We start from the raw sequence: 12,318 nt of genomic DNA, 5'->3' as shown, positions 1-12,318 counted from the left end.
GGCATCGTCCTGGCCATCGCGGAGGAGGCCGTCCTCTCTTCCCTCAAGGCCGCCCAGGGCATTCAAACCCACCTCGGCCTGCGCCAGTGGCCCGCGGTGGCGGCGTACGTGGCGGATCATTCCGAACCGCCGGCCTTCGCTCAACTCGATGACGACTCGGCGTTCGCCTCCTTCGCGCGCGGCCAGCGCGGGAGGGGGGCTGCAGGACATCGAACGGAGGAGCAGTGACGTGCAGGGGCCCTTCCTATGCGGCAGTCCTCGCCCGCTGCTTGCTTCAAGTGTGGTCAGCGGGGTCACATCACCAGGGGCTGCCGCAACGTTGTCGGAGCCTCCACCTGGCCCGCATCGTCCGCCGCCATGTTGTCTTCTTCCGTGGGGCCACAGGCGAGTCGGTGCACATCACACACTCCGCCGTTCCTCGCACCTCATGCATCGAGGGTTCATCCAAATCACGCCATCAACACCGGCCATGATAGGATGCATGCGCAGCAGACGGAACCATCGGCCGAATGGCCTAGGGGCATCCGACAATGGGACGCACTGGCGCACCGCGTTGTTGCTGCTGCGGCAGGGTCGTCCGCGGTAATTGGCCACATCCAGGGGGTTGAGGTGCGCATTTTGGTGGACACGGGCGCATCGGCCACCATAATATCTGAGGTGATTTTCAATCTTGTTGCACCTGAATGTACTCGTTTGAGCCCGGAATGGGGGCAGCCTTGGCATCATGGGGCATATGGTGGCCTCTATTAAGGTTAGAGACACAGAATTGGTGGGGCCAGTATTGGTTTCTAAAACGTTGGCCGTGCCGTGTCTCAGGAGCCATTTTTGCAAGTTTTGAACACGGGTTCCGGTGCACGTGGTCATCCAGGCTGGTGCTGTCCTGGCGCACGCGTCCCCGGCTCATACTGAAGGGGACACCGTGGCTGTTGCAGGGGTTGTTGCCGGCGTAGTTGATTGCGGTTCGGCTGGCGTGTGGATCGATGGGCTGTGTGCGGAGAACACGGATTTGTCCCTTGAGGAGAGGGGTTGCCTTCGAGCACTTTTGAACGAATTCGCCGACAGTTTTAGCAACAGTAAATTTTATATAGGCCGTACTTCCTTGATTCATCACCACATTGACATAGGCAATACGGCTCCTATTCGGCAACATGCTCACAGACTGAGCCCCAAGGAAAAGGATCATGTCCGCCTTGCTATTGATGAAATGCTTGCGGCGGATATAATCTCATCCTCTAACAGTCCGTGGGGGGCTCCCCAAGAAACGCGATGTCAGTCTCCGCTTTTGCGTTGATTTTCGGAAATTAAACAAAATTTGCATCGCGGATGCCTACCCTCTCCCCCGTATGGACGACTCGCTGGACGCTCTCTCGGGTTCTGGCAGCTGCCGTTGGATGAGGATTCCAAGCCCAAGACTGCTTTCCACACGCCCCAGGGCCTTTCCCAATTTAACTGCCTCCCGATAGGTCTCCATTCCGCCCCGGCCACTTTTCAGCGCCTTATGGAGATGGTCTTGGCGGGTCTTCAGTGGGACTCATGCCTCATATACTTGGATGACGTCATCGTTTTCAGCTGGACATTTGAGGAACACTTACAATGGCTACGGTCAGTTTTTTATAAGGGTGCGGGCCGCTAATCTCAAATTAAGCCCCAGAAGTGCCATTTGCTGCAATCGTCAGTCAGGTATTTGGGTCACGTCGTGAGCGCATCGGGGGTGGCTAATGACTCCGACAAAAATGCGTGCGTGCATGGCCGATCCCTAAGTCGGTGGCTGAGGTTCGCAGTTTTGTCGGGTTCGCCTCCTACTACCGCCGATTAGTCCGCGACTTCCCTGGGGACGTCCCGTAAATTACATCGCCCGTGGCAGGGTCCCATGGAGGTTGTTGAGGTCCGTAGACCGCAGTGCGTGCTCATCTGGTTCGGCTGGCGCCGTTGGACTGTACACCCTTCTAGGTTGAAGAGATATGTGCCCTGTTCCGTCGATTCATTCCCAATTCCGGAGCGGTGTCTGATGTGTCCGACAAGCCGGGCCGCCGGTGTTGGGAAGCAGTGCGTCAAGGTGGTTCTTCTCTGCCCGCAGGATCCCAGTGCATAGTTCCCGACGAACAGCCTGTGCCCCTGTCAGGGGGAGAGCCATTTCACAGGACCGCAACGCCACCGTGCAACCAGGCTGCGGCTCACGGGGGCGAACCAGCCTCAAGAACAAGGTCCAGGAGCGGGCTGTTCCATTGAGCGCCCTTCCTGAACCCAACAGCTCAACTTTTGCCACTGGCGGTGTGCTCGGCGCGGCGGATCATGTGGCCTTCTGCGAGGGCCATCCTTGTTCTTCACTTGCTTCCCGTGCTGATGTTCTTGTTCTCCCTGAGTGCCATGTTGTTATTCTTCACGTTCTGATGTTTGGCTGCTTGTCGTAGGGGTCATCGACATTTTATTTTGTGTATAGGTGATAACGTCGGCAGCCGGGACGGGTTTTTTTCACAGGGGGGGGGGTGATGTAGAGGAGTACCGCGAGTACCCAATGAGGGGGGAGCACGGGAAAAGGGGGAGCCGGAGGGAGGAGCTGGCCAGGGGGAATAAAAGGGACCTCGTGAGAGAGATTAGGGGGTCGTTGGGGAAGAGAAGAGCCTGCGGGAAGACATTATGGGTCGCTGCCAAGGGAGCTACAGGTCGAGGTCTCACCTCGTTGCCGGCGGTGTTGGTTGATCCCCCGCCAGAGAAGACAAGTGTGGAGGCCTAGGGGTAGCTGTAGCAGGCGGTGTGTCAGGGGTGGGACGTCCGTGGGAAGGACGGAGATTAGTGTGCACCCGCCGTGGGTGGAAGTGCGAGGGGGAAAGAGTGTAAAGGGGGTAGTGTGTGAAAGTAAATAAACGGAAAGTAGCCCAGAACAAGAAACTTGTCTTCGTCTGGTTCACTACACATATTGTGCTTGAATATTCGTGTTGCATATGTAGTAGCAGAACACTCGTTCGAGCGCCTTAAAAGCTTCTACTCGGAACACAACTCAGCTGTTGGATCAGGGAGGCTCCGAGTATTCTGTTCATAAAATAAAACTTTGCCACAATATTCTATAAAGCATAGCTCCTGAACTCATATACTGCTCTTAAAGTAATTTAAGCTTTTTGCTCATGCCAAGCAATGAGCAACAACAGCAGCTTAGTGTTTGGTGTGCTGACTAAAGAGTGTGCATTATTAAGGTGCATACACCTCTACGCATTTTGTCAGGGACTTACCAGCTTGGAGTAAGGTGACCCTGGCCTGTCACCGGGTGAAGGATGCGTGATGTCTAACCGAGTGTGACCAAGGAAGCATTGTGCATGACACCAGGAGCAACACTGAAAGGCACTGTGAGCTGGAGAGACATGCAACAGCTGTCCAGCAGCACAAGAAATGCCAGAGCAGTCAATTGTGGCCTTATTGGGTAGTTGTGGTCGTCATGCAGCAGATAAGAGAGAATGGTAGCAAATTAAAGTAAAGCTTGCTTGGATAACAAAGTTATTTACGTGTTGAGTGAGAGCGAGATCTTTTCTTGCTGGCAGGTCTCTGCTTTACCTGTATCACCAAATTATACCTTCCATCTTTCTTCTAACCATTTCACTGGAGCCTTGCACCCTCTGCTTAATATGGACTCTTACACCAATGCAGTATCTTGCCATATCTCATGTACACTGTACGTGTTGAATTGTAAGAAAAATCATACGGAATGCTAATCTGAAATACTGGTTGATATTTCAAGATTATTAAATCACCAAGACTAAAAGCAACTTTTGGAGTGTTCTGTGGTTGTATTACTCCATGCATTATTTGACTAACTTCTGTTTCCTGCTGACAAGATTTATGAGCTTTGGGACATGAGAAGTCATCTAATTTAAAACGAAAAATAACATACCCCAAGGCAATGAGACAACGGTAATAATTATTTAATGATTAACACCTGCCTATACAATAATATAGTTAAAAATCCATACTCATAAAACAGTGGTGAAAATTCAACATTAATCTGAGCAGGGCCAGTCTAATCATACAACCAATATCATTCAATCATATGAAGTATATATGGAATTCATCTTTGTGCCACTATGTTCTTGTTAATTATTTGTTGAACTCACTTCATGCAATATAATGGTACGCTCAATCTTGATTATCAACCAATATATATTTGTTTGCTCTTTCAAGGTAAATTCTCCCACCTTGAATGTATCTTTGACTATCATTTTTTCAACACTTTTCTGACCCTCAATACATTATGTACCTAAAGCACAGTAAGCTGTGATCATGGTGTCAATTTTCACTCAAACAAAACTATTCCTTTATCAGGTATTCTATTCATAGCTGCATATGAATATTCTCATCACACAGAAACAATAAAGATGAGTGGAGAGTTAAGCGCTGCAATGTATTTTCAGGTCCTAGTTGATGTTAGTACACACGATTTCAGGAGTGCCGCAAAAATGACAGCTTTTCAGAGCATGCTTTATGGATGGCCTTTTCTGTGACACGATTGTGCAAAATAAAAACCACAAGGGACATTGCCTGTGAAACTCCGATACTCCCACATCCTATTTTAACCTTTAGCTTGTAGGCGTAGGCTTGTCTTCCAATAATAGTTCCCTCTGTGGTGTGAGCCATGCAATTAATAATGCTCCTGGTATTAATTCACAGGGATCTGCTATTGGTAACATACAAAATAATCTCCCTTTAATTAAAACATATATAATTAATATACTTAATAAATAACCACAAAAGATTAATGGAATTCCCTTGATTCCAGCTGCAATTCTGGATATATGCTGTGAAAGTCTGTCAGCTCATAAAATATTACACGCTGCACAGCACGTTGTGCCACAACCATTTGTTGTTGGCCACTTGACGTCTTGGGCCTTTGGACCTGTTGTGCTTGGCAAACTGTAAAAAAAAGATATACTGGTCTTTGGCATTCATCTTCTTACCTTTCCTCCATTCTCCTCCAGTCTCTGTAGCACACTTGTAACCTGCTCCCGCAGCTTTTTGTCCATCATTCTTTTGTAAAGCTGAACAAATAAATAATTCAATTATACTAAATTCAAATCAAAGCACTGTCAGACTCAAATGTACAACAGGATGGTGGTGCGATTCTCAATTGATGTCATTGAGCCTGTGGTAAATATCCCAAATTCTCATGGCAGTGGCCAGAATACCCATATAATGATCACTGTTGACTTGTAATATAAATTGTATCCGCCCCAGAGGCATCGTAGGTTGAAAGTGAATCTCGAGCAGGATTGGAACTTGCAGCCTTCCAATATAAAATGGGCATATGCTTTAACATTACGGGGGAAACAATACTCCTTTTAAATAAAACTGTACACTGTACATTCAGGTAATTGAAAAAAAATTCAATTAAATCATTTGTTGGCTTTTGTTCTGTGTACTCTGCCTACGGCAACATTACAACGTATGCGTTTCACACTTGAATAAGATTCCATACATAGGTCATTTATACGAGCTTTATATATGTGCACGTACATACTGATGTGAATTCAGTTTTCCTATAGCTTTATCCCAGCCATATGATAAAAAACACAGCATATTATTTCGAGTACATTCATTATATACCTTCAAATCTAGAATTAACAAAGACGTGTCAAACGGAGTTGGCTTAAGAAATTTCCACAATCCGTTTCCAACAATAATCACCATATTCTAGTGTATGTTAAATGTCAACAGCAATGGCAACTTACGCTGGTCAGCAGAAGCTTGAGATGATCATTGATTGCTGGTCCAACGACAGCACTTAGCTGCTCAAGGGCCTCTAGACCCCTGAGAAACACCTCTGGATCAGAGTGAGACTGCCAAAAGATCACAGATTATATAGACCACATCTTACACACTGCTTGCAGTATAAGAGGTTTGATATTTTATTGTTAATCAAACCTCAATTCACTTGTTAATTAGGCCACACCTTGTCCTGTCTTTGTATTAAAATTCAATGCTATAACGTTATAAAAATTCAGCTGCCTGTAATAACCACTCTATCAAACTATTTCAGTGTCAGTGTTGTCTAGAATAAACGCTGTATAGAGCAAACCCTTCCCCTCTCATGGGTTTGCTTTTGCACCAAATTTATTGAGGTACAATTCGGCGATCGTGCTCCTGTGGCTCGACCATTCGCAGTTCACCGCGAGATTCCTGTACGCATTATAACTGCACCGCTTGTGATGATGATGCTGCCACAAAAGGACACACGTGCCATCTTATCTCCATCTTGTCTCCCAAGCGGCCCAGGGCACGGGTTTCCAGGCTCCAGTGAGGAGGCACTAAGGTTCAGTTGCACGATTAATGTAGTGTACAGTACTGTACACATATGCGTCTACAGTATCCACAGACTACATTTTTTTTCATTCTCTGCATTACTGTATAGGATATATTTAACACTAGAAAATAGTAATCATTTTACATACTTCCCGCTTAATGTTTGGGTTGATCTAGATGAGTAACAAAAAACAAAAGGGGTGGGAATCATATTACGAACCATGAACCAAATCCGAGTTTTCCCATTTACCTTTGAATTTGCGAATCGCAGATTTGCCGATTGTGACTATATTCAAGAACTGAACCCCCCGTGATGGACAAGGGTTTGCTGCATTGAAAAGAACATTTCAAATATTATAAAATAAAAAACCATTATGTTCAAGTTAAAATCCACATTATGCTTGAACAAATCACAATCATGAAAAATGTCCTCAATGTTTCATTTTAATGTACGAGTAGGCAAACCTATGATTTCATGACAAAGTCAATTGTTTTCATTTGTATATCTGTCAAACCACAGATGCCCTGACCAAATTGTTCCACGTCATTATAATGCAGGACAGGGGCTATATATCATTTTTGACACAATATTACACGCCAACTGCTCAAATCACATCGAATAAGACTAATAAAATAGTAATATTTTCACATTCTACTGTCGCCCAGCATTTTGAAATGTACATAGGCGACTTGATAGTTTACCGTTGTTACATGGGCATAATGGTGATGAAAATAAACAGCGGTGGAATGTTCTGACTGTAGTAAATCAACAAATATTTTAATACAATTTTTTTAAAGATTGAAAATATGGTGGGCAAATATGGATCATTTTATAGTTGCAAATAGCTTTATTTATAAAAAAAAATGAAAAAATATAAAGAATGTAAATAAACTCACATTCACTTGTTTACCATTACAGAGGATGATTGTGATTTTATTCATGAAGAAAATGTCGCTATTACAGCTTTAAAATAAGCATCAGTGCTTAAATGTATTTTGATTCAAACAGCTCAACGTATCATGCCACATCAATGAGCACTGTTATCAAGACATTTACCAGGTCCCAAAAATAACCTGGTATGGGGCCATCCATTTAGTACGTACACATGGAGGGGGGGTTAACCCAAATGCATACGCTTGCATATGGGGGGCCTAGTTGACAATGTATGTTTGTACGCATAGGAAACGGGGGGGGGGGGGTGAAGCCTCGATAATAATTTATCTACATTGGCCTTCAAATGAGTTAGATAGTCCGGCGGTGGACTATCTGTTTGCTTAAACACGTTAATATTATTCATCCTTGATCGTTTCTGCGTGGATAAAATATCGGCCGTTCTAAAGGCTTTGGGGGGGGGGGGTGCGCCAAGCGTACGTACGCAGGTGGGGGGGGGGGGTGTAAAAAGTATGCGTGCATACAGGGAGGGGGGAGGGGTCAAGTTTTGACAGATTTTTGCGTACGTACTAAATGGATTGCCCCTATCTGCTTAAAGCAGAACGTTTATATTTTCATTTGGCATTGAGAGTCACTCAATTACATTTGCATGTCATCCTAATTTTCTGCAATGATTTTTTTTACACTGTATGTAGTTTAATTAGAACAGATTGTTCATCATAAATGTGTAGTGAGTTCAACTGAGTCACAGACATACTCTTTGAAGGCAACACATTTATTAACACCAACACACGGAGTAACTGCCCCCTTTACAGAATAACAACCTATGGTGGTGGACCACCAGGCTAACTACACTAATTACACCGTAACTAGCTACAACGGACCGGACCCCAGCTTGGGTCCAGGTCCACGTGTTGAGACTCTGTAGGATGTAGAACGTAGAACGTAGGTTTCTTCAGGATGCACAACAGCACCAGTCCCTGATTATATCCTCTGTGGCGTGGCTGGCTCCGCCCTTGGCCACGACCACTTTCCAGAATCCTCGAGCAGGATCTCGACCCTGACACGTGACCACCCCTAGCCCCCACTTGGGGCCCCTGTGTAGACTTAACCGGTCACGTGTCCTCTGGGGTCAACCAGAGTGCCACGCCCTTAGTAACCCCATTTCCATGGCCGGCACTCCCACACCCTATCCTGTAGGGCCTGGCACTGCACACCGAGCGTGGTGCCATCCAGCGCTATCGATCAACGCTCACCGAGCCCCTCTATGGTCCGGTACTGCACCCACGTGTGCGTGGTGTCCGCGATGTAAATACACCACACGCCGTGCCTCTCTCAGGCCGGCATTACACAGTGATATCCCGCGATGTCACTACATCACCCCCCTTTGTAGCACTCAGCCGTCCCGGCTGTCAACTCCCCCTTTAACAACGAATAAAGTGAATAAAGTCAATAAAACCCCAATGTGTACCTCAACAAATAAATACCCCAACCCACCTATACAATATATACACTATCTACAAATGTACAGTAACGGACGGGCAAAGGGGATTGAAGTACAGAACAATAAGCAAAAGCAAGGGGGGAGAGATAGAGAGAAAAAAAATGTAGTAAAATGCGAACGCTCGGAACCCCCTCCAGCACCAGCATCTCCCACCCTCACCCTGTAACAACACCTGCAAGCACAATTAAGGCTAGATTCAGTCAATAACCAATACGGCCTGCCGAGTACGACAACCAACTGACGGTGTGGGAGCGTGTGTGCCTGGAGATCACAAAAACCGAAGAGTCTTTGATCGAGTCCTTGTGGCCGGGCTCCCAGGGGAGGTGGGCTCGCTCTCCCTGGAGGTCCCGGAGGGAATTAGCAATCGTCCCGTCGAACCCGGCTCCTCACGAAGAGCAGTCGGCTGGGCAGACGGGCTCTCCTTTCCCGAATCCAGTGGAGTCGACGCCGGCAGCGGCTTGGGGGACATTAAATGCGCAGTACATGAAGACAGGATCACATGACTCCCCTGAGGACCAACCTCAGCGGGTACACACCTCAGCTCGCCGGACACATCTGACACTCGGCCCCTACGTGGTGGCGATGAAATGAATACACACGGTGCAATGAAAGGCTTAAGGCAACAGGGATGGACAAACCAACTCCGTCAACCCAAGCGAATTTGAACACACTGAGGCCGAACGAACCGAACCACATGAACCGGCCGCCGCCAGGGTTTAAACAATTTGGGCGATGTATCCACCAGTACCTGTGGGCAGTGCAGCCAGGCTTTGTCACCTGGAGCCCACTCACTTTGTTTGGCGCAGCACGTAATTGGACATCAATCGGGGGGTCGTGTTCCCTTCCGTACATAAAAAATGGCGAGTAGCCGGTGGACACGTGAGGGGCCATTCTATAAACAGCCAGGACCCTGGGAACATACAAGTTCCAGTCAAGCTGGGACTCGCTGACCTGATGACTCAACATGGAGGTCAGAGTCCTGTGCAGCCGTTCCACCATTCCATCCGTCTGGGGGTGGTATGGCGACGTACGTACTTTCTTTGTTCCCAACAAGTCGCACACCTCCCGCAGTAATTAGAAGAAAAAATGTTTGCCCTAATCGGTCAAAAGACGCTCAGGGGAACCCTTGTCCATCACATAGCCATCGAGAAATGCCTCGGTGATGGCCACCACCAACTGGTTGGGGAGCAGCCAGGCCATCGGCCAGCGTAAGAAATACTCGACGTCCACTAGCAAATACTTATTCCCACGAGGGGTGGTGGGAAATGGACCAAGGATATCAAGAGCGACCAGCTCATTTATGCGGGAGACCTGAATGGATTGCAACGATGGACAACAGAGCCAGGACGGTGGTTTCCGCCACACGCACTGCACACACCCTTTCAACAAGTTAGCGACATCTTCCGCCATGCCCGACCAGAAGAAGCCGAGCTTAAGAGTGACTCGCGTTTTGTGCACACCTAGGTGCAACAGTCGCTCGTAAACCACCCAGATGACTTTACCCCCCGTAGGGCAGTGGGCACGACAATATTGTAATGGCGCAAGCCTCCGCCCAATGCAGGATGACAAGAGGCTACACCACGTCGATCTCCACCCCCATCCGCGTCCTTGACACGGCGTCACAACTTAAGCAGGGAAGCGTCCTCCACCTGGAGGCGCCCCCACTCTGCATGGTTCAAGCCAATAACGGCGTCATGCACCACAAGACCATCGGCGCTCTCTGAGGTGTCAACCTCGGCCGACGCTGCAAGGGGATGGGGCGAGTCCTCGGCAGGCGCCTTACAACGTCCCGAGCCCGAAAAACACGCACACCCATCGCTCGTTGGCAATCGCGACAGGGCATCCGCGTTTGTTTGTTGGGTACCTTTGCGGTAGGAAACGTTAAAGGAATAGTCCTGGAGGACTTCCAACCAATGCGAAATTTGGCCAGACGGCTGCTCAATACGCAGCGCGTACTGTAGCGCTGCATGGTCAGAACGCACCTTAAAGCGCCTGCTATAAATATATGGGCGATATTGTTGTACAAAAAAAACAATAGCCAAGAGTTCCCAACGTGTGACACAGTACCGTTGTTCGGCCGGAGACAGCACTCTGCTGCCATTCACAAAAACACTCTCGACGCCATTGACAACTTGAGACAGAACAGAGCTAATTCCGGTGTTACTCACGTCTGTATCAAGGACAAACGGCAAGGAAAGATCGGAGTAGCGGAGGGGAGGGACGTTCACCAAGCCATCCCGGAGCACAACAAATGCGGCCTGCTCCTCCCCCCAATGGAACTTCTGAGCCTTAGCAGTCAAGACATGGAGAGGTTTGGCGATAGTGGCGAACCCGGCGACAAAACAGCGGTAATAGGACGCAAATCCAATGAAACTCCACACCTCCCCCACCGATGTGGGGGTCGGCCAAGTATGAACACACGCGATTTACTATGTGGCCAAGATACCGAACATATTTTTGGAGCAGGTGACACTTCTGTGGTTTAAATTTGAGATTAGCCGCACGCATTTTAAGAAAGACAGCACGCAGTCGTTCGAGATGTTCTTTGAATGTATGGCTGAAAACGATAACATCGTCAAGATATATCAGGCACGAGTACCACTGGAGACCAGTTCCATTAAACGCTGGAACGTAGCCGGCACGGAATTAAGACCCATTGGAACCGATTAAATTCAAATAAGCCCTGCGGTGTACGAAAGGCTGTTTTGGGCTTAGAGACTTCATCTAGACGCAGCTGCCAAAATCTGGATAGGAAGTCAAGAATCGAAAAATAATGTGCTCCTCCTAGATCATCCAGGGAATCGTCCATCCGAGGAAGAAGATACGCGTCAGCCACGGAGATCTTATTAAGCTTACGGAAGTCAACACAGAAGCGCAAACTGCCATCCTGTTTCTTAACAAGAACAATTGGGCCTCCCCATGGGCTGGTGGACGGCGAAATAATATCAGCAGCAAACATTTCATCAACCGCCAGCCGTACGTGTTCTTTTTCCGTAGGGCTGAGCCGGTCGGGGTTCTACCGGATGGAAGCGGCGTCGCCCGTATTGATGTGGTGACTCAAAAGCGTAGTGCGGCCGATGTCAAATTTGCCCTTGCTAAAGACATCTGAGAATTCACGCAAGAGCACCCTCAACTCGCCCCTCTGGGACTCGGACAATTCCACATTTTCTGAACAAAGCATATCCATCCATTTCTCATCAGAATCCTTTTGTGGCAACGTATTCGACGCGACCCCCACACTTCCAACGATGCTTCCTTAGTGAACTGCGAGCGACGCGTGAGCTAGCACGGTGCCCTCCTGAATGACCAATGTGTCTAACCCTGCATTAAGGACCTGAACGAAAGGTTCCTGATCATGGGATATCAGAGTCTGGGCCCCTACCAACGTCAACCCACGAATGGCTTTATTTGAAGGTCCCAAGAGGATCCCTCTCGCAGTCGCCACCTGGTCTAGCGGCTTGCGCAACCGTAAAGGGACCAACATTTGCACGCCAGGGGGAATCTTTACAGTCTTAGTCGCAAGTGCTTGCACGGTAGCGTCGGCCGTGCACAATCGAGTGAGAGAAGGCAAAAAGGCCATTCGACGGCCCGATAGTAACTCAAGGCAAGGGATCGATCAGAATTTTCAGGGGCATCT

The 12,318-nt window shown here is 48.1% G+C and overlaps 1 protein-coding gene across 2 annotated transcripts in view; it reads right to left on the bottom strand.

Moving 5' to 3' along the window:
• Positions 1–12,318, bottom strand: part of PACRGL (parkin coregulated like) — a 41,449-nt gene that overhangs the window by 14,715 nt on the left and 14,416 nt on the right. For both annotated transcript variants that reach the window (XM_032952061.2, XM_032952062.2), the window contains 2 exons: positions 5,715–5,822; positions 4,944–5,024 (listed from right to left, as the gene is read on the bottom strand). In XM_032952061.2, coding sequence (XP_032807952.1) covers positions 4,944–5,024; positions 5,715–5,822 — 189 coding nt within the window. The remainder of the gene's footprint in view (positions 1–4,943; positions 5,025–5,714; positions 5,823–12,318) is intronic.

This window comes from Petromyzon marinus, chromosome 11 (assembly GCF_048934315.1).
Source record: "Petromyzon marinus isolate PM22_M1 ecotype Great Lakes invasive population chromosome 11, UKy_Petmar_22M1.pri1.0, whole genome shotgun sequence".
NCBI lineage: Eukaryota > Metazoa > Chordata > Hyperoartia > Petromyzontiformes > Petromyzontidae > Petromyzon > Petromyzon marinus.
The sequence above is the reverse complement of the archived record's forward strand: the minus strand, read 5'-3'. Positions and strand labels throughout refer to the sequence as shown.